At 38.8% G+C, this 27700-nt stretch overlaps 1 protein-coding gene across 2 annotated transcripts in view; it reads right to left on the bottom strand.

Moving 5' to 3' along the window:
* Positions 1–1859: 1859 nt before the first annotated feature.
* LOC131230906 (anaphase-promoting complex subunit 7) overlaps positions 1860–27700 on the bottom strand; it is a 39924-nt gene continuing 14083 nt past the window's right edge. The window contains exons 7-18 of one of the 2 annotated variants that reach the window (XM_058226926.1): positions 21857–21941; positions 20145–20204; positions 12573–12618; positions 11261–11334; positions 9600–9650; positions 9309–9509; positions 8773–8817; positions 8522–8615; positions 7794–7939; positions 7036–7265; positions 6646–6706; positions 1860–2685 (exon numbers count right to left, since the gene is read on the bottom strand). In XM_058226926.1, the coding sequence (XP_058082909.1) occupies positions 2599–2685; positions 6646–6706; positions 7036–7265; positions 7794–7939; positions 8522–8615; positions 8773–8817; positions 9309–9509; positions 9600–9650; positions 11261–11334; positions 12573–12618; positions 20145–20204; positions 21857–21941 (1180 nt within the window). In that variant the 3' untranslated portion in view covers positions 1860–2598. The remainder of the gene's footprint in view (positions 2686–6645; positions 6707–7035; positions 7266–7793; positions 7940–8521; positions 8616–8772; positions 8818–9308; positions 9510–9599; positions 9651–11260; positions 11335–12572; positions 12619–20144; positions 20205–21856; positions 21942–27700) is intronic. The other variant, XM_058226927.1, reaches the window with a different exon arrangement.

Raw genomic sequence — 27700 nt, 5'->3', positions numbered from 1 at the left:
ACTATCCTCATCACACACGATTGACTAAATGTGGACCTTTGTTGGCATGCGTGGCCTGGTGTTTGATTAAATAGCAAACACCATCCACAAACAAGGAGGTGATGGAGTTGCAGTATTTAGTATCCACAAATCCATCATCTTACGGTCTTTGAAATCTCGATCGATTATGCATAGACACTCTCCCAGCTCTACCAGAGTAAGTCTAGCCCAGTTTTTGGTCGCGAGGCATGCGGGGCGTGGTACCACTCCGAATGTTTCATGCCCAAATTCAAATGACACTATATGAGTGTGGCCGTAATGATAATTGCTGGCCTTCCAATGAAGGGTCCTGCATGGGAACAGGATGATCGGTAGAGAGTGGAGAGGGAGCCATGCTGACCGTTCTCCATGCACTGATACCCAGAGCACAGTAGCCAAACCTGGCTGAGGATTCATCAACTTGACCACTTCATATTCCTTAGTCGAAGGATCAAATCTGAAACCAAATCAAAGGTAAATAGCCCACACTTGTCTCACACAGAAGTTTTGTGTGCGTCAATAACCATCATCATCAGTTCCAAATGAGATACGGGTCCATTTTCGCATGATCAATGTGCGAGTAGATAAAATGTGGACATGTATTAAGGAGTGCCAGAGCTTGCATATGCACCTGAATCTAAGGAGTGACTGTACAGAAGCCAAGCAAGTATGCCACGGGAACCAGTTTTCGCTTCGATGGAGTCCTCCATGTTTCTTCTCCTCCACATCTCTCTGCCTTGTTGTATTTTAAGAGGCCAGAGTTAGTTACCAAATCTAGATTAAATATAAATAAGCAAGCAGCGAAATATAAGTTACTTAGAGCCTGTTTGGACACCACTCTCAGTATGGCCATTTGAGTCCGAAACACAGTTTTGATCCAAACGGCTGTTGTTTTGTTCACATTTGGATGCACTTTGGAAACCCATCTCATATCCCCTCCGACAATTAGGTGCTAAAATGCCAACTCAGCATAAACCAATTGGATTGTATTTTGCGGAGTCGACCAAAAATGCAGGCTTGAAATTCCCCTTTGTTGATACCTCCCTATGAGGAAGTGTTTCCAAACAAGCCACATGGGCGGCAACGGAAGGCCAGCTGGTGGGTGTGCCCCATAGGGCCTGAGCCTGGCTCCTAAAATTAGCCCAAGGCCAGGTCTTGTTTTGAAATAGTAAGGCTATTGATCAGATGGGTATTAACACTTAATCAGTGCAATTTCTAGGCAATGGCCTATCTAAGAGGTAACCCATCAATGCGCAATCCCAATCTACCGGTTTGTGAATTAAATGGGGTTATTTTCCCACAGTATTCTTTTACATTCTTCTTCATCAAATTCTCTTCTTTTCCTTTGCCATTATCTTTATGCCTGGATTGAGAGTGTGCATTCGATATGCATTGGCAATAAACATAGAATCCATGCGAATCGAAATTAGCCTGTAATTGAAATTTATGTCAATGTGTTTGCCAGCATATATTTGGAATGCATAGGTGGAGAGGGAGAGAGGAATGCGATTTGCAAATTGGTGGTTGTTGGAATCTATATGAAATGGAATCACATTTCAAAAAAAGACTTCTGATGTATTTTATGTGAATTTGATTCCAATTCACATCAAATATACGCCAAACACACCAATTACCACCGATTACAGGCTGTTAAAAGGCAAGCAACCCCAAAAAGGGAGTTGCTCAATACTCAAGCTGCTTGTGACACTTGCTCACAGGGATTCATAACTTGTACAAGTGGCAGACATTAATTCAAATTAAGCCGACTTAATTGTGAAACTCAGTCTCCTAGTCCCAAAATCAAATTGGTTGAACAATCCTAACCTCTGATTCACAAACACTTGTCTGTTGAAACACGACTGCTGAATATTTCATTTTTAACCGTCCAATAAATGTCCACCAATCTGATAGTCAAATAATCAAAGAAGTGTAATTTTTGATACATGACAAATCTATACAGGGACCCATAATATGGACAGTTTAATTTGAATTACTTATATACCACGCATGCAATTGTCGTTGTGTGTGTGTGTGTGTGTGTGTGTGTGTGTGTGAGAGAGGGGGGGGGAGAGAGCTTTCCCTTCACAGCATGTGCTTATGCCAATTAGCAGTTCAATTAACTTGCCGTATCCCTACTAAACCACCTGCTAATCATTATTAAGGATTATATGATCCACAGCCAATGATATGAATGGCATGCTCAGGTTTTTAGCTAGTACAAGTGGGCCCCATGGTTCAATGATCCAAACCATTGGTCTGCTTGGCCCCTTCATGGATGAACCAAGCTACGAATTTCTCCTCTGTAGGGCAATCCTGACCTTTCAACTTATAACTTGAGAATAAACAGTTGGGATGAGACACATCAACATCTGACACTCGCCTGAAAATAGACCCAAGATCGGTGCCTAGGATCTTCCAATGTGCAGGATGGTCCATCCATGATGCGAAGCATCACTGCATCGGACCAACTATTTGGATCATTCAGCCCCACATCCCACTAGGACAGTGAAAAAATGAGCATACTCGTATATCATCCGGTTGAAGATAATAGTTCCTCATCGTTTATAGAACGGTCTCCTCTCATATAAGTTCTGCCTCTTCCTGATCTCCATCAGCATCCTCAACTTCATTTTCTTCATCCTCATCTGGCGCATCTGGATCCAATCCCTGCTCAAACAAGTTCAGCAGTCACAAACAAATCTGAAAATGAACACTTACAAGTTACAACAACACTTCCTTGGGTCGGCAATAGAAAAGCCACGGCAGAAATGGAAAAGGATATTGGCAGATTCTATGGCAAAATTCCTCAAAATTTTGATTTTACCAAACAATGCCTAGACTTCTTAAGAAGTTTGAAAAGTACTACTTGGGGATGAAATGACCAAAATACCTTTCATCTTTTTTTATTTTTTCCCCTAGAAAGTAGAGTTGAGAATTGCGCAACCCACATGGCGTAAGATATCAAACCCTTCCAGCAGGTGCGCCCCAATGATTATCAGATGAACAAATATCAGGCTAATCCAATCATGTAGGCTACACCATAAAACACGTGCACCACTCAAAAACCTCCAAATTCATGTGTGATCCACCTGATGATTGGATCAACCTGATTTTCCGTTCACTTGATCATCATGATGGGATGCACCTGCTGGACAGGTTGGATGTCATACAGACAATTTGGGCCTCACAAAACCCAACTACATTTTTCAGAAAAAGGATGGGGCCACTTCAGCCTCTTCACCCCACAATTTCAGCCTTTTTGACTTTAAAAAGTCAAAATGGCATCATTTAGCAAACATCAGAATTATTGAGGTATTTTGCATTAAAAATCCAATAATATTAATAAGGGGTCATTTGGCAACCTGATTTAGGGCGGACTTGCATTCCAAAATCCAAAAGATCCCAATCAATATGTTCTGTATCCGTTATGATATGGCCGTAAAGGCCGATATATATAGGTACAGCCATGATAGTTACGCAATATTGGGGTGAAACAAGGCAGTCGGTTTTTTGGGACGGTAACGGCCGTTACCCCATAACAGTCGAAAAACGGCCACTTCTTTCTTCTATGTAAATCCAATTTTTCCTCATTTTTCCACTTTTCTCATTCCAAAAACTTTCATACATCATTCCACAGCAGATTTCGGCCACTCATACTATAGTCCTTAAGATTAAAATAGTAGATTGAAGTAATTTGGGCGAATAGAAGATCTGAGGTGTATTTTTTCAAACAATCGAAAAAAGTGGTATAAATGCATTTTCCCCCCGATTTCTAATTCTAATGCTTGATTATGATGTGTAAACATTAGAGACAACCATGTTCATAAATTCACCAAACAACCCAAAACACACCCTCATTAAAGAGTGGACCGCTACGCTACCATAAACATTTTCAAAACAAAAAATGGATACATATTTGGAATATTTACATTATTCTAGATTTTCTGGATATTTATGCTGAATTTTTGGGCAAAAAATTTTTTTTGAACTGTTACAGGGTCGTAATGATTGTTACGCCCCCATATCGGCCATTACAACCGATACTTGTATCAGTAATGGTGGTGACTATTACGGCCATTGTTACCGATATGGAATACCTTGATCCCAATTCTCATGTTTGATAGCCACTTTTTTGCCTGATTTGAAGGATTTTGAATCCTAATGTCAAGCCACTATCGTTTCCTTTCAAAAAGTTGGGTTGCAAATCCAAATCCACGAATTCCAAATCCAACCTAACTGTCAAAATTTTCAAACTATTCCCTCTGGCATGGCCCACCGGACTTTTGGAATGGCCTAATTTTGGGGTGTCCATGCATCTTGGGTTAGAAACATCTTCTGAATGGATTAGATGGTGTATAAAAAGGTGGGGCCCACGGGTAATCTGGAAGGCTTTCAATGGTAGGCGTCCCAATTGTTCCCTCTAGTATAGCCCAGCTGAGTTATTGGTCAGCCTTATTTTGGGGAAACCATGGAAAACATGAGAGGATGCACATGGTAAACAGATTGGATGTCATTTTCACATCATGGTGACCCTTAAAAAAATTTTGGATTCCACAAATCCAGGTTGCCAAACACTAAAACACAATTTCTGGATTCCACAGGATTGAGGTTGCCAAAAACCACTAACAGGAATTTGGATTCTTATTCCCAAGCAAGCTGCCAAACAATCCCTTAGAATGAAAAGAATGTGTGAGGGAAAGATTGTTGCTCATCATGCTTCCAGGTGTACATTGTCAAATCCGTAGCTCAATATCACTGACTCGACTTTGACTAGATGAAACAACGAGTCTGAGTCCACTTACAGATTCAGTGTAACTGAGACTCCGATTCGACTCCATTTCTTGATAATATTTATTTAAGCATTTAAATGGGAAGTGATCACATACAACTGGACGGGCGATAGGTTACCATACAAGCAGAGGATAAGTTCCAATAATATGGCCCAGTAAGAGAATCACCCAGTGTTAGATCAGTCTGATTCACTCATCAGGTGGGCCACAACATAGTAAACAAAAGGATAGCCACTTATATAAACAAAAAGCATATGTGGCCCACTTAATGAGTGGATCAAACTAATTTTTGCACAACATGATCCTCATGGTGAAGCAAACCTTTTGGATGGGTAGGACGTTGAAAACAAATGACAGGATGGAAATTATCCACTGATTGGATGGTAGATTAGTGAACAAGCAGTTGGATGTGAGCATCTGTCATAATTTATATACAAAATTGATTCAGTTGAAGACTCAAACAAGTCTTTGGGTCAACCAATCTAGTCATCGTGATGGGGACATCAGAGGACCTACTCGGGGGTACCAAAGACGGATACGACCACCCACATCAGCGCAGCTTTCTTTGTGGATGAGAGACAAGTTCCAAATGGAACCCGCCGGGCCATTTTGAAAACCCCACACGCATTGGACATACATCAGGAAGACCCACTTTGGGATGATGCATGTGGGATGCTTAGGAGACCATTTTAGTCATAGGATTTTTATTTCGTGTCAATCCGACCGTTGGATCTTGTCGATCAGGCCATCGAGCCACCATATCTTCTAGATATGGGCCCCTTGTACTCTAACCTTGCTTTTTTATGGTTTTTGTTATTTTTAGAATTTATTTGATGGTTGAGATTGATAATAAATGTTTTAGTTTTCTTATTTTGGATGATGGGTCATTTCACTTAAGTAAATGGCATAGTTGTAATTATTCCAAATTTTTAATTATAAAAGCACGGGAGAGGCGAAGGTCCAACCCTAGTGGTATTATTGAGAAGAGAAAAAAAAAATAAAAGAGGAAAGCTCTCTTGTGTGAATGAATTTTCCTCCTTGTGTTTTATAATTTATGAGAAACGCTCCCTTCTAATTGAACTGCGGAAGGGTAGAAGCTTTTTTGGTGGTGGATTCCCCAAGGTACATCGTTCATCTTTCTCTTCTTCAAAAGGAATTTCTCTTCTTCTATTATCTTCCTATTTTCCATTCCATTACAACCTTTTAACCCATCAAAACCCCACTTAATCATCCCTCTATTTCTTCTCCTTTACCTAGACACGTGTGGGCCCCCATTTGGGGTTTTCCATATTTCATTTTTCTCCAAAACTCCCTAATCCCTAGATCCTTTGAATTCCTAAAAAAATTTCATTCTTAAATCTCCACCCATGAATACAAAACCCTAATGAAAATTTGAATTTTTGTGAACCTTTCCCCAAACCAGATTTTTGCTTGCATCTTTGTCTATCCACGTGGTTGTTGCACTACCCATGCTAGATTGGAAATCCCTACTTCCAAGTGGGCTACTCTTGAATTATTTTATATTTTCGTGCATCGCATATGTGATAACCTAAGATCTTCGTATTATAAATCTGAATTTCCAAATCTATTATGTGGATACACTTGATTTTACATGTTGATTGCTGAAATTAATGTGTAATTGATCTTTCATCTTGCATCCAATGATAGTTTCCATCATCCTATATCACATCGGCTCTACTCATTTGCAGGCTCCTTGGTCATTCTTAACTGAAGCTATGATGTCGGACATCGACAATTGACAATGCACACATCAAGCTGAATGAGGCTTTTGGGTTTCAAACAATAAACTACAATGAGTAATAGACCAAGGACACACCTTCATCTGCTTCTCCAAGCGGTCTAAACCTTTTTTGGCAGCTTCGTTTTGTGGGTTTAACCTGAAATGCAATACACAAAATGGAAAATTAATTTTTATCAGATATTGTATTGCACTGAATCCAACCCCAAATAGGCATATGTAAAGAAGTATGCAAAAGTAGACAAACAATCATACGGATAGCTGATAGCATGAGGGTGTCAATTGAAACTACAGTGCAAATTGTCTGTCTGCTTTGAGTGGGACCCCAACTACAGGCCTTGTAGATGGGTCCATTTTGTGCTCTTTGCATATTAAAAGGAAAAAAGAAAACGAAAAAAAAAAAATGTTCTTTTTCACTCAATAGAAAAGGAAACAGAAAAAGAAAATCAAAGAATCTACTAGACATACCTGAGTGCGGACTGGTAATGTGACAGGGCCTCTGACAGCATATTCGTTGCTGCGAATACTTGTGCCAACTTGATATGGAGAGAGTCATCTGCCCAATCTTTGAGATATCTCTCAAGGAGCGACACAGCATCTCCATTTCGGCCATCAACAACATGGAGCTCAGCCAAGGCTAAAGCAGCTCCAAGGTAACCGGGTTCTGTACGGAGAGCTGATTCATAGAACCTCCTCGCCTGTAACCAGGTTAAATTGACTAGCTTTAGAGCAACGAAATCCACATAATATTTAAAGCTTTCTCCAAAACAATGACAAGAAAAACATAAAGAGACTACTAGCTTAGTGGCATCCACATTGACAGACCCTTTGGATGGTGGCCAAAAGACAAGAAAAGAAAAAAGAAAATGGATAATTTATCCCATGATGGGACGTTTCACCATATTTGAATAGCAAAGAAAATATTGGATTTCCAAAAGGCAAGCATACAGACACCATAGTCAAATTCTCAAGCACAAGATATGACCAAGCTGACCATTGCGAGAACTTTATGAGATTTCCACTTACCATCCAAACAAGACCCCCCAAAAATTAAATCCATGGGAATCAGGGTTTCAATAGTGCTCATGGAAATCTTGGGAAAACATCATTGGATAAACATTACAATTTTCTTTTCTTTTCTTTTCCCACCATCCAAACAGGCCCTAACAGGAATAGCTGCTCTTGGTAAACCATATCACTAACCGCTGAGTTTACTTCAAGCTTACCTTCTCTCTCCCACCAGAATTAATAGCATGCACATCACCGACTAATTTAAGAGCCTTTGCAGACAGAGGCATGGACTTCATTGCCTCTCGAGCAGCATACAAAGCCTCTTTGGTTTTAGAAAGTGCCAAATAAGAGCGAACTAGACCTGCAACCATCACAAGGTCCCAATCATTGAATAGCGTACTGTGTACAGAAACATGGGAAGGTTTTAAGTAGAGAGTTATTGGGTCCGGATGCGTCAGGATGTATAAAATGTCCTGATGATACCAATCCATAAAGGTGGGCCCAGTGTTCAGTCAGTGATCCAGAACATTAATCTAATAGGCCACACCATCAGTTGAGGGGTGCAATTAAAATCTTCCAAACAAGAGGACTTAGCCATCCAATCATAGACCTTTTTTTGGACTTCGAAATTTTTTCTCTTTACTGTCTATCTCTAGTCCACTGATCAAAAGGTTGGGATTTTTTAACTTGGGAGATTCCTGTCAACTCATGCCTCGAGTAGACAGATTGTAATGCAGTGGCCTCCCCATGACATTCCCGTACACTGGGTTAACATGGGCCCCACATGTATGAGCTGGGCAAATCAGGACGGTAGACGACCTGATGCATAATGACCTGATGATTCCTCCAAAGTGGATTTAAGTGAAACAGATGTAATGTGTACTCGATAAATCTATCCAGAAAATCTAACTACTCTGTTATCATTGGCCCTTTGGAAACACACCTTGGTACGAGCGAAGATCAGGCCTTAATTCATGAGCTGCCCTGAACGCCGTCACAGCCGCATCTGGTCGGTTCATTGATAAATACAGGTTACCCTGAAAGAGTGAAAAAACCCAGTAGTCTATGAGATGCAAGGCAAATACAAAAATAAAATAAAATAAAATTTTGAAACACGGACTAGAAGAAATTGCCTCATTATTTCAATAAAATGAATTGATCAATGTCCATCTACAAATAAGCTTACTTCAATACCTTCATTATATGACCTGATATATGCCTATCATCAATTCGAAGGCTCTGCTTGCAAGGGAAATCACCTATCCAGTAAGTCATTTTTGAGATAAAAATAAAGAGGGTTGCTCAAATACATCCTAACGTATTGCAATAAATACATCAGGACTTTAGCCTTTGAATCTGAGCCATCTCCCAATGATCCAAACCGTTTAATGACGATTCTCGCTCTCTATGGTGGAAAGTCAACAAATAAAAGCTCTCAATTGGATTATTTGAACCCTCTGACAATTTGGCTCTTATGCTTTGAATATGAATGGTCACCATAACCTTTGTACAAGCAAAAGGTAGAAATATTCAATCTGAGGATTTATTTATTTTCGGTTTGCGAGGGGGGGGGAAGCATCCCCCATCCAAGAGGAGGCCAATCAAATAAATGGTTTGGGTCATTGAAAGAAAAAAAGAAGAAGAAAAAATCCAACAGCCAGAGGATGGATCTGAGCAAACCTCAAAAAAAAAAAAAATGTTTGGGGTACTTTTTAATTGAGAAAAGTAACCTTCTCCGCATAAGCTAAAGCCTGCCTTTCATCTTTCCTTTCCCATAATACAGATAAAGCTCCAAAGACTTCTGCCCTTGCAGGATCAATGTTCAGCAAATCATGCACCAACTTGTTTAGCTTCGAGTGATCAGACTTCGCCTTTAGAAGCATTGCATACTCATCCATGTATGTAACAATGTATGGATCGATAGCACGAGCCTGTACCAGATCTTAAACATCAAAAAGAGAATATATTGAAGGGATAGATTATTAACTACATCTACGTAATTGCATAACCTATTGACATACCTTTTCAAAATTCATAATTGCTTCGTTGATTCTCCCGATAATGGCTTCAACCTTCACAAACAACATTCAGATTTAAAATTTTAAAATATATATATATATATATATATATATATATATATATATATATATATATATATATATATATATATATATATATATATCACTTCATATCCTTGTCCCAACTATTTAGGATCAGCTTTATGAATCCTGTTTCACCATTTCATACTAAGGTACTATCCTTGGTAGATGAAAGAATGATATGGTGAAATATTTCCATCTAATTGAAAGTACCCTAGTTGAAAGATTGCGATGAAGAACCTTATGACATATTTAGCATCAGGATTATACATGTGTAGGCGTGAAAGTATGAACATCGAACACCATTGTCTACTGCATTGTTCATGAGTGCTTATTTTAACGTAAGTTTTTTTCATGACTTGCTTATATGATTAGTTCAAGTTAACCTCTTCCCTGTTTCAGTCATAAAGACATGCCAACAGACTTGAAAAGGATTTTAAGTTAAAGAAAATCAGCACCAGAATACAAGCCTACCGGTTTTCACATAATACCAGAGTGGATGCCGGTCATTCATCCTCGATCATGGCCATTCGCTAAGGAGAGCAGGCTTTGCAAGCTTGACAAACAACCCCCCTCCCCCCCGATTTTAAAATTTAAAAAAAAAAAAAAAAAAAAAAATTATAAATAAATTAGAAATAAAGAAATACAGAAGGCTTTTATGAGGGGAACTCAAGCCATATAGGCTTTGGAAGAGTGGACCATCACCATAATATGGAGCCAAGTTGTGAGATGTTCTGAAAAAGACAGTGGCTTTGTTTCTGTAGCAACAGAAGAGAAGCCATCCTCAATGGATATACACCCCTAGAGGACTAGTGTCATCCTTTTTTATGTCCTAGACTTTCCCAATAGTGAGATTACTATGGTCTTGTACATGCATGCTAAGACTCCTTTCGACAATGAAAGTAATCACTAATCACAGCAGTCAACAGGCTGGCTTTGACTGCCGTGATTAGTCGATCATCTCCTTGTTCACTGCCCGCTCGTCTCTCAGATTCGTCAGGATTCTCTCTCGCTTCAGCGTTGCTGGCTGTATCCCCTCTTCTGCTTCCTCTCTTCTTGCTTACTGGAACGGTTTCAAGCTGGGAAAGGTGAAATCCAAGGTTTGGAAAATGGCAATTGTGGCCATCTGGTGGGCTGTCTGGAAAGAGAAATGATAGATGTTTCAACAACGCTCACGCATCGGCTCTGACTGTGGGATCGAAAGCAATAAAAAACTTCTAATTGAATGGGCTTCGAATGTGCCTGTCCTATCTGGCTTTGATTTTCTCTTTTTAGGCTTATAGTTTCCCTTTTCTGCTTTCGCTTTTCTGCTATCTCAGCAGTCCTGTTTGTATCCTTTTTCCCGCTTTCAATATATTCCCGTTACTTTAAAATAATAATAATAATAAAGGCTGGCTTTGATATAGATATAAAAAATAATATAATAATAAAAATCTTTCACACAATGCCAAAATTTAAAGAATATGTAGCCATAATTGTGAAAGTACGTACATTTGAGGTAAATGACAACAGGATGAAAAAGAAGCATGCAGCAATTACATGTTTGAAAAAGGAACCCTTGTTCACAGACAAATATCACTAACCTTAGCCATTTCCAATAATATGTGCGCATTACTTGGAAAGCGTTGTAGGAGTTCAGAGAAGAGATCCAGACCACCTGCATCATCCCTAACCAAATGTTTGTAAAGGACCATAAAACTTCTATTGTTATGGAAATAACTTACTAAGACAGTGCATATAATTCTACAACCAAGTGCATAAAAAAAACACATGCCGTGGAACTGACATTTCAGAGTTAGGTCTTGAACATGAACCAAACATCAACGGACATGAGTACAATTTGGTAACTTAAGCAAATGACAAGCCAATAAAACTGATGATGTGATTAATTAACACAAAATGCTTGCTTCTTATTTTTCTTTCTTTTTTTTATTTTTTTGAAAGATAGGTAAGATAGTTTCTGTGTACAGACAAACAATTATCCAATGACCAAATATCAATTGATCTGAAAGTAATATGCAGTAGTAACCAACATAAAGATGTTTGTGAATTCTTTCAAAAACAAAATGAACTAGCAATACAGTACAATTTGAATAAAAGACATCTGGTGATTGCAATGCTATCATTCTCATATCAATCAACATATCTTTGAAAAAAATTTAATACATCTTCACTAAACAATGTGAAGATAGACGACAACATAACCACAATTTATTCCATACTGAATGCAAATCTTTGGAGGAATGTGAGAAAATCTTACAATTTTTTCAAGGAAAAACCAAAAAACATTCTCTGATACCATATAGTTCAAGAAATATACAAAGTCTATTACAATACCAAAATCATAAAGACTAGCAAAGTCAGTTTCTGCAAAGCATCAAAAATGAAGACTTGCATAACTTCCTTTTTAACATCGTAAGATTCATCAGTTAATCATGTTTTCCCGTCATCATCATCTAAGCCTTATCCCAGCTAATCATGTTAGACTATCGTACAGGTTGATTACAATCAAGTTCTATCTAGTAGTCTGTTACATAGGCTGATTACAATCAACAAGTTAGTTAATCACGTATGGTTCAGAGATAAGCAGAATAATTTCTATGTTGTGAGCACTAGGTCAGTTTTTGGACGTTACAACAAAGTATCTCCGTTTTGTTTCTGCATTCCTGAACTAAACTTTCAATATTTCACGGGGAAAAAAAAAAAAACAATAGCATTGAAAGCAAATTGGTATAGCTATCAAATGAACTACAATTATATTGCAAGTTTGCAACTCTTGAGGAAAAGCAGCATTTGCTTTTGCAGAAACAAACATAATGATGCAGCAACTGGTTCTCATGGACCGAAAACTATCTGGATCAATTCCTGACATAGTAACTGAAGCACTTGGTATACCTTTGTAATCATTTGAAGCAACAAAACACTGAGCCTCAACATACCGCTGCATACATGAGGAAAACCCAAAAAAGGCATCAGCACCACCAACATAGAAAAGGCATGTCAAACTACAAACTATTCAAAAGGGGAAGGAAAGACCCAAAAAATATTGACACTTGTAGTGCATAATATCTTCTAGGGAGCCACTATTTACATCCAACTTGACTGATTTTCTTAAACCTATTTTCCATTTTGGAAATCAAAATACTGCACTTTCCAATTCCCAAAATGGAAAATGGTTGGAAGCAAATAAATCAGGGTGGACTCAGATATCAATTTACTTTTCATATTAACCATAAACATAATGATGACAGCAAATTTGATCCATAAAGCAAACCACGCCCTACTGTACTGTGAAGCTCTTGAAGAACATAACCCAATCATAAAAGTTTCAAATTTCAGGCAATGGGTATCATTGGTACAAATTAAGTGTGTCGACGAGATCGTGAGGGAAGGAGCACTACGAGTCACCATGGTATGTGATACAAGGGAGGGCTGCGAGTCACCTACATTTACTCAGAACCATGGGGACATCTCAAACTAGGAACACTGACCGTACTGTGCAGGTAATCCTCAGTCAATAGAACTGTATGGACCATCCTAGATGTCCCCACCTACATAAAGGCCTACTGAATTTGTAGACAGACTAGAAGCCTCCCTCCTGAACAACAAATATCCAGGTTGGTGTTACCGCTAGAGTTAGCAAACCAGGCCCACTTAGACATGGGCATACACATACAGCAATAAAAACATGTATAAAATAATTCCGCAGCACTAAAAACATGTATAAATTAATTCCCAACTTCCCCTGACACTCATTTACAGTGTAGTCTATTCATGATATAGAATTTGACGGATAATACACAAAAACAGATCTCATGAATAATAAAGGTATATAAACATCATAATACAAATAAAGACAGCATGGATGGAAACATCTAAGTCTAACACTACACGTTGCAGCCTCCATTTAACACACTGCTGTGCTGTGTGATATAAGAAAATAGGGTCTGACTTGGAAGTAGGAACATCGTTTTGCAGCAATCAACGTCATATCTAGTGTCTTAGGTCAGCATGACATGATGCAATACCTAAACTTGACTGATATACTCAGCCCAAATACAAGAAGCAATGATTGGGAGAAAAACCTAGTTAGCCTGATTTGTCATTTAACAAGATTCAATAGATCCAAGAAAGCAAACATAAAGAAGCTATCCAAGTGGTTTAGATATACTTGTGGCTTAAAAAGCACTAATGCAACTCAAATAGTGAAAGAAGAGGGCTAGAATGAAAGATTGCTCTCAAACCCCAAAGCACATGGGAAACAGAAACATGAAAACCACTATATTCTTATATGTTCAAAGAAAATAATCGTAATTGCTCCAAGGCACATCTTGGTCCAAATGTATCACAAAACTACAAAAGATGGTCATGAGTAAGCCATTAAAAAATGCTACTACAGTGAAGCGCACATGGGAAACAGAAACATGAAAACCACTATATTCTTATATGTTCAAAGAAAATAATCGTAATTGCTCCAAGGCACATCTTGGTCCAAATGTATCACAAAACTACAAAAGAAGGTCATGAGTAAGCCATTAAAAAATGCTACTACAGTGAAGCGCTCGGTCAAGAGAAATTTTAAGTGGGCAGAACATTTCTCTTGAACTTAGCTGAAAAAGAAATTCATTGCTATCAATAATTTTAGTGATTTAAGGAAAAAAAAAAAAAAAACAGTATTAAACCAAAGGCTTCCGATACATACAAGTCTAGCACCCCTTTTTTTTAACACCCCCACCATCCCCCCCCCCCCCCCCCCCCATCACACACTCACGCCATAGTGGGATTTCACCACCTATGGGTTCTCAAACCCTCAACCTGGTGTTGAAACTCCTAAGAGTGCTACCACCGGAGTAAGAGTGCTACCATCTAGCCCCAAAAAGCCTTTCCTCAAAATATGAGTGAAGACCATATGACATGTGGAACAAATCTCACGCTTCTTCGATCCTATTTGCAGACCTCCAAGGTTCACCACCTCGATCCAATCTGCACTACTCACACCCACAGTAGCACTAGTGTTCTATATTTGGTTTTCCCTTTTAATCAAAGGTTTTCCCCAAGAGATGTGACAAAGGGTTAGTGCAGTGTTTGCAGTTTCAGTATAGAGGCATGTATTGCACCCTTGGGATTTGGAAACATATTGATATTGCATCAGCGAATATATCACAGTGTGAGGGAAACACTAGGGAAGCATTGAGAAAATGATGGATTTTATTTTTTTTGAAAGATGAGTAAATGTTTTTTCTTTTTCCTTTTTTTCTTTTTTTTGAAGGATGACAATTTATCAAATAAACGGCATTTTTTTTTTTTTGAAGGATGACAATTTATCAAACAAACGGCAAAGCCGAACGAATACAGCTGAAAAAGAAAAACATCCAACAGTGCTGAGGCTAGCACATGGCCCAAAAAAGCTACAACCTGACAGCCTGGAATCCTTGAACTTACGAGAGCTGCCCATTCTATCACATGTGATTTAGCTCGAAGAAACACTCCCCTTGGATAGCTTGATATATCCCGAAAGCATCTATTATCCCGTTCCTTCCAAATCACCCATAAGCCAGCAAGGAGGGAAATCCTCCAAACCTCAATTTCAAAAGAGCCACAGCTACCCGCATGCCACTGTGTAAAGAAAGCATCAACCGAGCTCGGCATGACACAAAGAACCCCAAAGAGTTCGAAGAAGCTAATCCATACTTCCCTAGCAAACAAGCAATCTAGGAAAAGGTGATTCACTAACTCCTCTTCATGCCAACATAAAGGACAAGCATTAACAATAACTAGACCCCTTTTCCTAGAGTTGTCAATGGTCAAAACTCAAAACCCTATTCCAACAAGAGAGCCACGCAAACGCCGCCACCTTAGAGGAGGCTCCATAGGACCATACGTGAAATGTAAGTGCTTTAGGACCTATGCCGGAGCCCCCAAACTACATGGAAAAAGGAGATATAACTAAAAATTTCCCCAACTTTGCCTTCAACCAACGCAAAGAGTCAACTTCATCCAAAAGAGATATACCCAATGTTTTAAATATTGACGATATTGGCCAACATACCTTGTATCCCACCTATGCGATACGAAACGCACAGGTAATGCTAATACATCCCACATGTTTGAGCCGGTGAACATTTTCAATTTCCGATCCCTTTTTTGTTGAAATTATATTAAATCAGTGTCAAATACTTACAAATCCATTGGCTCTTCATGTTTTGCATGAAAAATCATGGAGTTGAAGCTTTGATTTCGACATCCATTGGTTCTTCATGTTCTCCATGTTTTTTTCAAAATTTTCCTTCAACTAGCTGTCAATTGAGACCAATTTCCAAAGTATTTGATGAAATGATCACATACACTCTAATTTCAAATTTTTAGTTTAGGTGGTCCGATTTGGAAAATTTTTCCAATTTCTCCCAAATTGCTTGCAATGTTGCACTCCAAACATGGAATCAAGCATGTATGAGGGCCGATATACTGATTTGTTAAGTCCTTGTCAATTTTCAAAAATAAAAATCATTTTTCAATCAAAAATTATTAAAATATTAATTTTTTTTTCGAAATTTCCCTTCAATCAGCTCTCAATTGAGAATAATTTCTAAGTATTTAGAAGTGTTTGATGAAATGATCATCATGCACTCTAAATATTATGCATTCAATTTGAATGCAGTTGCATTAGTTCAGTCAAACAATGCATATCTTAGGACCTTATACAAAGGAAACCTATCATGTGTACTTCTTTTTCGAGATTTTATGATTTAAAGGTGTGTATGAAGGTCTTTTTTAACAATCTCTAAAGTTTCATTGAAAAATTCAACCATTTTTCCAATGTTTCCACATGTTTTCCAAAAAGTACGATAAATTACCTGATACAAACGATATATCCTGTGCGATAACCAATACGTATTTGTATTCCAAGAATGTGATACGTAATGCGATATTGATATTTCAAACACTGGATATACCTGAGAAGAGATTTAAGAGAGCCACTAGTTCACCCATCCCCCACCCCATTAAGCACCTTATTTTTTAGTGATATGATGGATATCCATACTCCCGCCCCCATATACGATGGGACTTTCACCAGCCCTCTCTATCCACCTTGAATTTTCTAGCAATAAGCTCCTTCCATAAGCCCCCTTCCTCCACACCAAATCTCCAAATCCATTTACCCAAGATAGCCTCATTCATGAGGCCCAAACTCCTAATCCCCACTCCCCCCTCCTTCAACCTACACAAATCAACCCATTTCATCATGTGAAATTTCTTTTTTGCCTCCCCTCCTTGCCAAAGGAAATTCCTTCTAAGATTCTCCAACTTCTCTATCCCCCTTTTAGGTACTTGAAAAGAGACATATAATATAACGAGAGATTCAAAAGCACCGTTTTTATAAGAGTTATCCTGCCACCCAAAGATAATGTTTTGCTCTTCCATATCAATATTCTCTTTTCAAATCATTCAATAATTGGCTCCCATAGCTCTTTTTCACCTTCCCTATACAAAGGAAGGCCCAAATACGTGGTAGGGAATGACCCATTCCTACACCCGAACATCCTCGCTAGATGCCCCTACTCCTCACTGGCTAAGCCTATACCCAACACCTCTGACTTGTGAAGGTTAACTAATAATCTTGGTACCACTTCAAACCATGTGATAGCTATTCAAAGGTCGTTCGCTTGAGAAGGATGAGATTCGCATAGAAGGATGAAGTTCTCCACGTGACACATGTTCAAGATGAATCAATATTATTGGGGCCAAAGGCCAAGGGAAACTAGAAAATAACAACAAACAACAACAAAAAAGAAAGAAAAACAAACTCAAGAACCAACACCCCAGAGAGACCCAAATCTTTAAAAAAGACTGCATAAAAAGCCCCCACTAGAACAAACTCAAGGAACCCATTCCTTGATAAACAATAGAGCCCTATTACACCCTAGAAAATGATAGAATTTTCAATGAAACTTCAGGAAATGCTAAAAGACACATAATTACACACTTGGAACTCATAACATTACTAAGTTGCCTTTGTATAGGGTCTTAAACTATGCGTAGTGTTATGTCATGTCCTACAATGTACGTGTTCTCACAAATTAATAAAACCCTCCAAAGGGGAAATTTGTATGCAAACTTGTTGATCATTTGTGAATGATGCATTCCATCCCCAAGCAAACAAGCACATCCACAAAGCTCCAACCGACTCCTCTTAAGGTTGTCCCTCTAGATGCCCAAAAACTCCTTGAGAACTATAACCAAAAGAATTTGATTTCAACTTCTCTCTACCACCTCACTTCCATCACATCCTTGTTCATAAATGTTCTGCACTACTATTAGTACATTCTTCGAAGTATACCTTAAGTAACACAAAGGCAAGAAAAGAAACCATAGGATCTACTTCTTTAAAGCAAGAGTGAATCCTCCGAGCTTCAAACAAACCAGCAACCATGTTAGGCATAGCCTTGGCCACCCCAAATGAACGAAGAGCTCGACCAAACTGCTATAGCGAAAGGACAGTGGATGAAGAGGTGGTCAAAGATTCAGCATCTCTAAAATGGTGCATCATTTTGTCGCAATTCTATACGCGTTGCTCAAATGGTTTATGATCAAAACTTTGTCAAGCCCCACCACCAGATAGTAAACCAAAACTCAAGACATCACTAGAATAGACCACGCACTAGATGGAGTTCCCTTCCTACCACCACCTACAAACTAACTAAAGAAATATTTAACCAAGGATACACCCACTAGATCCCAAATACAAATCCACCTTGCTCTTCTCTCCCTTGGGATAAAGACTCCCCTTGGAGGATTTTTAGGAGGCTCGAAAGATTTTTAATCCCCTCACCTTATATTTCTCTTAAGAGAGTGACACCTCAGTAATTGATTGCCCCTTGTGGGCGTGGCGCTGCCAGAACATCACACCTTTAGCCCTATTCACCCAATAAAGTTCTCGAAACAAGGAATTGAGAGGTCTATTGTTACCAAATATCTTCTAATAACGGATTTTAGAGCCGTCTCCAACTCTTTAACCTTCTTAACATAAGTATCATACTCAAACTTCAACATCCTATGAGTATTTAAAATCAATTATAATGAAAAGAATAACCATTTTGGTTCTCCCCATCATCTGGTTGGTGGGAAGAAAAAGGGCGTTGACTAGAGATAATCTTCAAAAGAAAGCTTTAGTTCTCCCCAACATCTATGTGTTATGCATTATTAAGGCCGAGATAATCGATCACCTCTTCAACCACTGATCCTTTACTCGTAGGTGTGGGAGCACTTTCTTGCCCTATTTAGCATTTAGTGGGTGATGCCGTCTTTGTCAAAGACCTTCTATGGACCTGGCGGGGTGGTAGGGTTGGGAAGGAAGGCAAGGCAATATGGTGTCTTATCCTCATTGTTGTCTGGTGGGTCATATAGGGTGAAAGGAATAGTCAATGTTTTAGCAATAAGAGTGGATCCTTTAAGGATGTGGTGAGAAAGACTAAAGTGGAGGTGGCGGGATGGGCATCTCAAGCGGAAGAAGTGAGTATTTGTAACCTTTTATCTTTTTTTGGGATGTAATTCGCTTGGGTTGTATTCTATACCGGCTTAGCTTGTGCTTTGGTGGGCTTTTTCTAATAAAATTCCGTCACTCTTCAAAAAAGAAAAAACCATTTGTGGCAATTCTCACCCGTTCCTCAAATGGTTGAATGTCAAAACTTTGTCAAGCCCTATCACCCAATAGAAAACCAAAACTTTATGTAGCACCAGAATAGACCACATGCTAGATGATGGGGTTCCCTTCCTACCACCACCTGCAAGCTAACAAAAGAAAGATTAAACAAAGGATACACCGACCACATCCCAAATACAAATCCACCTTGCCCCTCTCCCTCAAGATAAAGACTCCTTAGAGGATTTCTAGGAGGCTTGCAAGATTTTTGATGTCCTCGTCTTATATTGCTCCTAAGAGAGGAAAACCTCACTAATTGATCGCCCCAGTGCAAGCGACACTGCCAGACCATCACACCTTAGCCATAGTAACCCAACAAAGGTCCTGAAACAAGGAGTGAAGAGGTCCATTGTTACCAAATGTCCTCCAATAATGGATTTTAGAGTCATCTCCGACTCTTTGACCTTTTAAAAACAAGTATCAGACTCAAACCCTCATAATCCAATGGGTATTGTCATCACACCTTTTTATCTCTCAAAAAAAAAAAAAAGTAATTATCATTAAGGAAATTATTGCAATTTTTAGCCAAATTCTATTGAGAGAGTATCAAATCATCAAGAACACTTCGACATATTCTTAGAATAATACCACACATGCAGCAATGGTTTCATCAACTTCCAAAGTAGTGTTGAGAAGTAGATATGCTAGCAATGTCACATGTAACAAGTAGAAAAGCATTATTGATAATGCTAGGAAACATCACAAGCTTATGTGTAGGCCACAGTATGTGAAAGGGGAAAAAATGTTGAAATGCATCTTGTTCTTACCTGGAGCCAACGCCCGGTGTCCAAATGATCAGAGGGAGGTCTTCCACCTCTATTTGGTGTCTGAAAGTATCAATTAATGATGTCACTAAACCCCAAATTTTAAAAGGAGGAAAAACTACAATTAAACAAGATGCCAATGAAATATAACGATAGGTATATAAGATCAACCATTTCCAGTACTCAGAAGAAATCGGCTATTAACATATATATATATATATATATATATATATATATATAAAAAAATCAAAACTCACTTCTCAAACACTAGAAAGAAATTCATATGCTGAAAATATCTCAATTGAAGGAGTCTAGATCGGAGAAGCATCGCCCACGAGCTAATCTCAAGCTTTAATAGGCTGGACATGAGATAGAGCATCTTCAAGCATGGATCTCACATGTGATATGTCGAGGCCCATGAATGGTACACGGTAATCTCTATTTTTTCTTACCTATATTAGAAATAGTTTGTTGGATTTGGTAGAGATATCTTAGACTCCTAGCCATCGGAGAGATTTTCTCCTCTTTTAGTTTTCTTCTAGGTGAAGAAATCTGTCTCAAATCCCTAAATATGTAATCAATTGACTTTTACAAAAGAGTTTATTATTTTTCTCTCATGTTTGAGTTTATCTCGCTTGGTTTCTGGCACACGTGTGGAATTCAATTTGATCGCTGTTGATAGGGCCGTCGACAGTCCGGGCCTAGTGTTGTATAAGGCCTGGATTTTGAACTGTTTGGTTCAGGCCTATTCAAAATCGTGCATTTGCTAGGCCTAGGCCCGGCCTGTTGACAGCCCTACCTGCGTCACAGACCTACTGTTTTCATTGGGTTGCAAGAATTGTCATGGAGTTCAATTTGATCCCTGTTGATAGGGCAGTCAACAGTCTGGGCCTAGGGTTGTCTAAGGCCTGGATTTGGAACTGTTTGGTTCAGGCCTATTCAAAATTGTGCATTTGCTAGGCCTAGGCCCAGGCCCAGGACCGGCCCGTTGACAGCCCTACCTGCGTCACAGACCTATTGTTTTCATTGGGTTGTGAGGATTGTCATGGAGTTGTTTGCCAATCTCATCTCCAAATCTATCCAGATACATGTAAGCCTCACATCGACACTTACAGATCATCATGTTTCCCTTAGTTGCCACGTCTTGAACTAGTCAACAGTCGATCCAGTTGAGGACTGCGCCAGAAACCTCATCATGACACAGTCCCACAATGTATTACTGGTTGACAAAGGGTGACATTATTAATGGCAGGTATAAACACATGACCCATGCTATGAAAAAGCCACGACGCAGCATCCTCTTCAGATTCGACTATGGGCTATCTTAGAATTTATGACAAAATAAATAGGTTACTATATGGCACGTATAAGATCTAATGTTTGCTATAAATTAGGAAATAGCAAGTAACTAAAGCATGCAGAATCTAGGTAATAGGGAAAGGTATCTTTTGAAGAAAAAAAGGGGGGGGAAAGGTACCTTACTCTTGGTGTATTAGGTTCTTAAAATTTGGTAGGATTCCGTGAAACAACGTGAACCGAACTGCATATTGGCTTGCTTCAAACTGACTCACAGTTTATCTTTTTGTGAAGCAAATTATGCAACATAGGACTAGATTGCAGTGCATTTAGCAATCATTACATGAGATCTTAGGAGAAATAAAATATTAAGAACAACATACAAATCAGGTACATTAAAAGTGTTTCAATTTGCAAACCTGAGGAAACAAGGAAATAATATCTTTGGCAGAAACCCCTAATTCAGCCAAAGCTGTAATGGCCTCCAAAACATAAGGGCAATGCCTGTGACAAGGATGCCAAGGAGTGAATGGTCTAAACACTGTTAGCAAGCTAACATGTGAAAAGAAACCCTTACAACCTACGGTGCACACTAAAAAAAAGAAAGGGTCAAAACACTATGAAAGGAATGCTCTGCGTGTGTGTGTGTGTGTGTGTGTGTGTGTGTGTGTATAAAGGACCAATGAAAGACTGACCCCACCCCAACAAGACCATACACATTAATAACAATGCACTACTTACTTATCTATGGAACTGGAAAGCCATGCTGAATACAAAATCAGAACTAGTGAACAAAAAAAAATCATTGCAGAAAGCATGGTGCAGATAAAGAAAAATCTAAGGTCTAGACCTCAGCCATAGTCAAGTTCATCTCATGGAAGCATCATTTTGAATATCACTTATTGTTACAGCCGTATCACAAAAAGGTATCAGTCACCCCGTTACGTGTTATGGAGTTGAGCCAGTCCATTAAAGGGAAAAGAATGGGCCATACATGGTCATTACAGCAAACACAGGCCCGCACTACCACAAAGGCCCGTTTTGAAATTTTTAGTTTCAGATTTTCTCATGTTTTCCACTTCTTTCTTCATTTTAATGTTAGACTAAATCAAAGGCCCTTTTTAAGGACCAAAACAAGGATTTGAGTGGTATTCAACAAATCAAAATGAAATGGACTGCTTAGGGAAATACCAAAAGAAGGGGTAAACCATCACTTCTTTTCTTCTTTTTTTCATAGTGTTTTTGTTGTATCTAAATGTAATGGGCCCTAAATCATGCTTGATTTTTGTTCAATTAGGGCCTATTTGGTTGACTTTCTAATGCGAGGGCATTTTCACATCGGGCTCGAGTGGGGTGGCCTCTAGGATGCAAGGGCACACTTGGGGTGGGTGGCCCACATAACCCATGGATTTGAGAGCCGTGTGAGGTGGAGCTCATGGATTTGGGCCCACAAGGTTGTAACACCCCGAACTTTTCAATACCCAAGTATTGAAAGTTCTCAAGTGTTACCATGAAATTTAACTTATTATGTACGTATGTACGATGCCAATCTAGCTATCCTAACCTTATATCTATTTTCCAACACGAATCTGATCGTTGGGAATAATCTCCATCCATAGATCAAGCAATCTAACCATTGATTTTAAGATAGGATTATTATATACTCAAATATTCTCACTTGTCTATCATAGTCAACCGCTCAGTCAAATATGCACTGCTAGATAGAGACATCTAACCGTCCACCTTGATTCTAGACCATCCGATCATAGTAAATTAGCTACTTGATCTCTACATCCGCTCGTACACACATCAAGTTGAAATTCTGATCCATTCATCTTGTTCATCACCTATGAATATGCTTAACCCACCATCAAAACTACAATCTAAGAAACTTACACATGTGAACAAGATACTCAAATCTAATGATACACACGTTTTACCCCCTAATCACTCCAGATACCCACCTTGTGGTCTTCCATTTACAAAACTGATCGTAAATATACTTATATACATTGTTAGAGTACCAACCATCAAGTCTTCTATTTTTAACATGTCATCTAACCATCCATTATGTTGGTTGATATATGTACATTCCCTTAATTAGTTTGGTAAATAATTCCTTATTCATAATGATTTAGATATAAGTTCTTTTATAAGAATTACTTAGAAATGTGCCTATAACCATGTAGAACCATTAGATTTCCCAGCAATAATTACGAAAATGTCATTAACCTAGACCCATTAATTTTAGATCACATGGTTCCCACGATCCGTTTGATGTGAAATTTTATACCATGCCTAGGTATCATTAATTAACTATACATATCAAATTTCAGCCCTTAGATCATTATAAAAGTGACCAAATTGACAAATCAACCCCTTAACCGTTGATTTTGGTGTCCATCGAGTGAAGAAACCTCGTGGGTAATCGTAGTAGGATATTTTCCTTCATATGAACGACTTAGATTGCCCATCATATGAACCAAGTGTAAAATATGAAGACCCCACTTTGGTAAGCTTTTCCTTAGGCGAGAAGTTATCCTGTCAAGGCATACCAACTCCTTATAAATCTGAATCTTCTGATTTAACCACTTCCTTCCGTCCATCGCAACTCAAATTTGGACCACACTCTGTTCTCATATGACTATAAGGATATACAAAATTTAGGCCTCGATCTATGATCCTACACCATTGAAGGTTGAAGTCAGTACCTTCCTTTTGGTACAAAAGGTAAAATTTTAGATTTAGATGTTTTCCACCATCAATCAACCACTAAATTTTGTCCAGCCGTTTGCCCATCCTGACCACACATTTCCCCCAAAATTGGGCCCTGATCATTAAGTGTGGACCGTTAATTGAGATCAAGTTCGTTTTGGCACCCGTTATGAGAATTTTCAAGATTGGCCAATCTAAATTTCGGATCACCAAGAAAATTATATACCCCGACTCTATTCGACGACCCTGACACAATGGACAAATTAGATATAAAGAAAGATTGTCAGAAAATGGCAAATTGGAGAAACCTAATCCAAGTGGGATGGGAAACACACCTTTATAAAAGGAGTGTGCGTCCCCTCTCTCCACTCACACGCCCATTCCCCCTACACCCAAGGAGGGGAGAGAGAGAGAGAGAGAGAGAGAGAGAGAGAGAAGGAAAGAAAAAGAGAGAAGGAAAATGAGAATGAGAAGCCTAAACACTCTCTTCCTTCTCCATATGTATGGTGTCTCCCTCTTGCTCAAGCGATGTCGTGATTCATGTAGAAGCTTTTCATGTAAAAGCTTTCCTATATGGATATCTACCTAGGGTTTAAATCTAAGGCTAAGGTGAGGGATTCCTTTAAGCTTATATTAATTTGAGTTGGTATGATTTATTATGTTCCCTCACAAGCTTTGAATACTCCCTACAAATATTTAGTTTACCACCACCAATTATTTATCCATTGGGAATAATGGTTAAGGTGTGATGTTAATTATACATGACCTTTCTGAATTTATGTGAGAGATTCCTTTAAGCTTGCCTTGATTTAAGTTGATATATTTTATTCCGCCTTTTATATGCCCTGTTATCATGCTATTATAATTCTCCTCTTGCAATTGTTCTATTTACCACCAATAATTATTTATCTTTTGGGAATGATGGTTAAGGCCTGAGCTTAATTGTGCGTATCATTATGTGGGGCGATGGATACAAGCCTTGCCCTTGCCTTTACCAATTTGTTGAGCTAGCCCTTGCTACTCTTCTCTTTATTGAGTTGGCCATTGCCACTCTCCTTATTATTGAGTTAGTCATTGCTACTCTCCTCTTTGTTGAGTTAGCCATTGCTACTCTCCTCTTTGTTGAATTGGTCATTGCCACTCTCCTCTTTGTGAGTTAGCCATTGATACTCTCCTCCTTACTTTACTAGCCTTGAGCTATTTACCTTTAAGGCTTAGGCATGTATCTTGATATTCTAGAACTCTCATGATTCAGTTTACATTCGTTTTGATGCAAGTGATGTGTCGAAGGTATCACAACTAGTAATTCAATTATTATATCATGGACGTAATGCACTCTAGGTAAAGACCATCTTAGTCGTCACGTAATTCCATGGGTTTTGGATAGTGGTGCACAAATCGATGTAAGTAATTTGCAATGTGTGTTACATCACTTCCGGGATTGGATGCTGCAAATAGTTGCTTCATGAACAAATCGTGTCACATAATTCATCCAACTCATGTGTTGTGCCGCCTCGAGGTGTTCACGTAAATCCACAGTAGAGTTGGACACACCGGCGAATATCCGTAGTTATGGGATGCAGGTCCAGTTAGGTTTTCTATGAATCATATTCTACATTGTCATGATCACTACGTATGATGAGCCGCACACACTTTGCTAGGCATGCATCTCATGTAGGTTATTTGCGCATACTGATACATCTCGTAATAGTGGAATACATGACGTATCAAAACCCTTACATTACTTTTATGAATCTCTTGAATTATTGTAAATCTTAAAGGATAATCATCACTATGAGTACGGCGTTGACCATCTCCAACCGTACAAAAGATGCAGGTGATGTACTGATTGAAAACCTAGAGGACCATCTCACTATGGAAGATTATACTGAATAAACAAGAAGATAATTTTATGATTTAGTTTTATATTTTCGTTATGAACTCGATAATGTAATAAGCTCCCATTGAGAGAGCATTTGATAATTTATTGAATTCTCTTACTTTGATGAAATAATAAATACAGTCAATTTTATTCTCGTGAATGGCTACCTTCATGAATCTGACTGGATGTGATCTAAATGAAAAAAAAAAAAAAAAAATGGTGCGATTTTTAAAGCATCCAATTCATTCAATTATTAACACATTGTTTTCTCGAGAACGAGGATAAACTCTGGCCGTGAAAATTCGGGATGTTACAGGACGGAACCCATGGATTTGGGGCCCACAAGGAGGGTTCGGCCGAGGACCTAACCCATGGATTTAGGGCCTGGGCTATGAGATAAAGGGATTAATTCTCCACGCTCTATCAATTCGAGCTTTTAGAGCAAGTGGTTAATTGTCCTGCATCAAATTGGTATCAGAGCGAGATGTCTCATGTTCAAGACTCCTCACCGAGGGTGATTAATACGGGGGCATTTTTACACCAGGCTTGAGTGGGGTGGCCTATGGGATGCAGGGGAACACTCGGGGTGGGCGGCCCACATAACCCATGGATTTTGGGCTCATGTGAGGTGGGTGACTTGTGTGAGGCGGAGCTCATAGATTTGGGGCCCACGAGGGGACGGAACCCATGGATTTGAGGCCCACGAGGAGGGTTCGGCCGAGGACCTAACCCACGGATTTGGGGCCTGGGCTTTGAGATAAAGGGATTAATTCGCCATGCTCTATCAGTTCGAGCTTTTAGAGCAAGTGGTTAATTGTTCAATAAGCCAAGTTGACAAACAGCATTCCTTTCAAAGAATGATCCAATACACCTTTGAATACATGTTAAAAACACAACAACAACAAAGAAGAAGAAAAATTACAGATTCTAATGTTTTACATTTTTTCCTATTTTCCCATTATTATTTTCAAGATTTTTTTGTGCTAAAAATTTTGGCCGATACACCCCACATGGTATCCTTCTTGGGCCCTGCTGATATGGCCACCAATACCATTATTCAATAACTTGCATGTAACACAGCAGTCCCTACAACAAAGGGATACATAAAAACCATGGATATAAGATAAGGTGCTTGCAGATGGAAAAGACTGGTCTTGGAGTAAGATGCAATTCAAGCATACATGCCTATGGATGTGGCAAAAAGAAGTGACAGATGATCTGAGCTTTATTGGAACAAATAAGCAGGCTGATAAGGTGAGAGCACTCAGAAGGAACACAGAAAGATGGTTCTACCAAAAAGTGTAGTGTACCGTAACAATGCTCATCAAAATGTAACAACCCAGAACACCCGCTTGCAATTACCAGTTAGCAATGCCATAACTCCGAGTAATTGGAAGGAAAACATTGTAGCCACATTTTGCATGTGGAAACTTATTACTCAGACAGACGCAAGTGGAAATTTGGATATGGAAATGAGGTGTCTGACACAGATTTCATTGATATGAAAAGATCAGGTCCACTTACACTGTAGATCCCATGTAATGAGCAAATAGTCGCCATTGCTCGACCAAAGGAATTGGTATGATGAACATATGAAAAAGAGTGGTACAATGAACATATGAATTAGAGTGGTATGATGAACGTGTCACTTCTTTTTTTTTCTTTT

This window comes from Magnolia sinica, chromosome 17 (assembly GCF_029962835.1).
Source record: "Magnolia sinica isolate HGM2019 chromosome 17, MsV1, whole genome shotgun sequence".
Taxonomy (NCBI): Eukaryota; Viridiplantae; Streptophyta; class Magnoliopsida; order Magnoliales; family Magnoliaceae; genus Magnolia; species Magnolia sinica.
The sequence above is the reverse complement of the archived record's forward strand: the minus strand, read 5'-3'. Positions and strand labels throughout refer to the sequence as shown.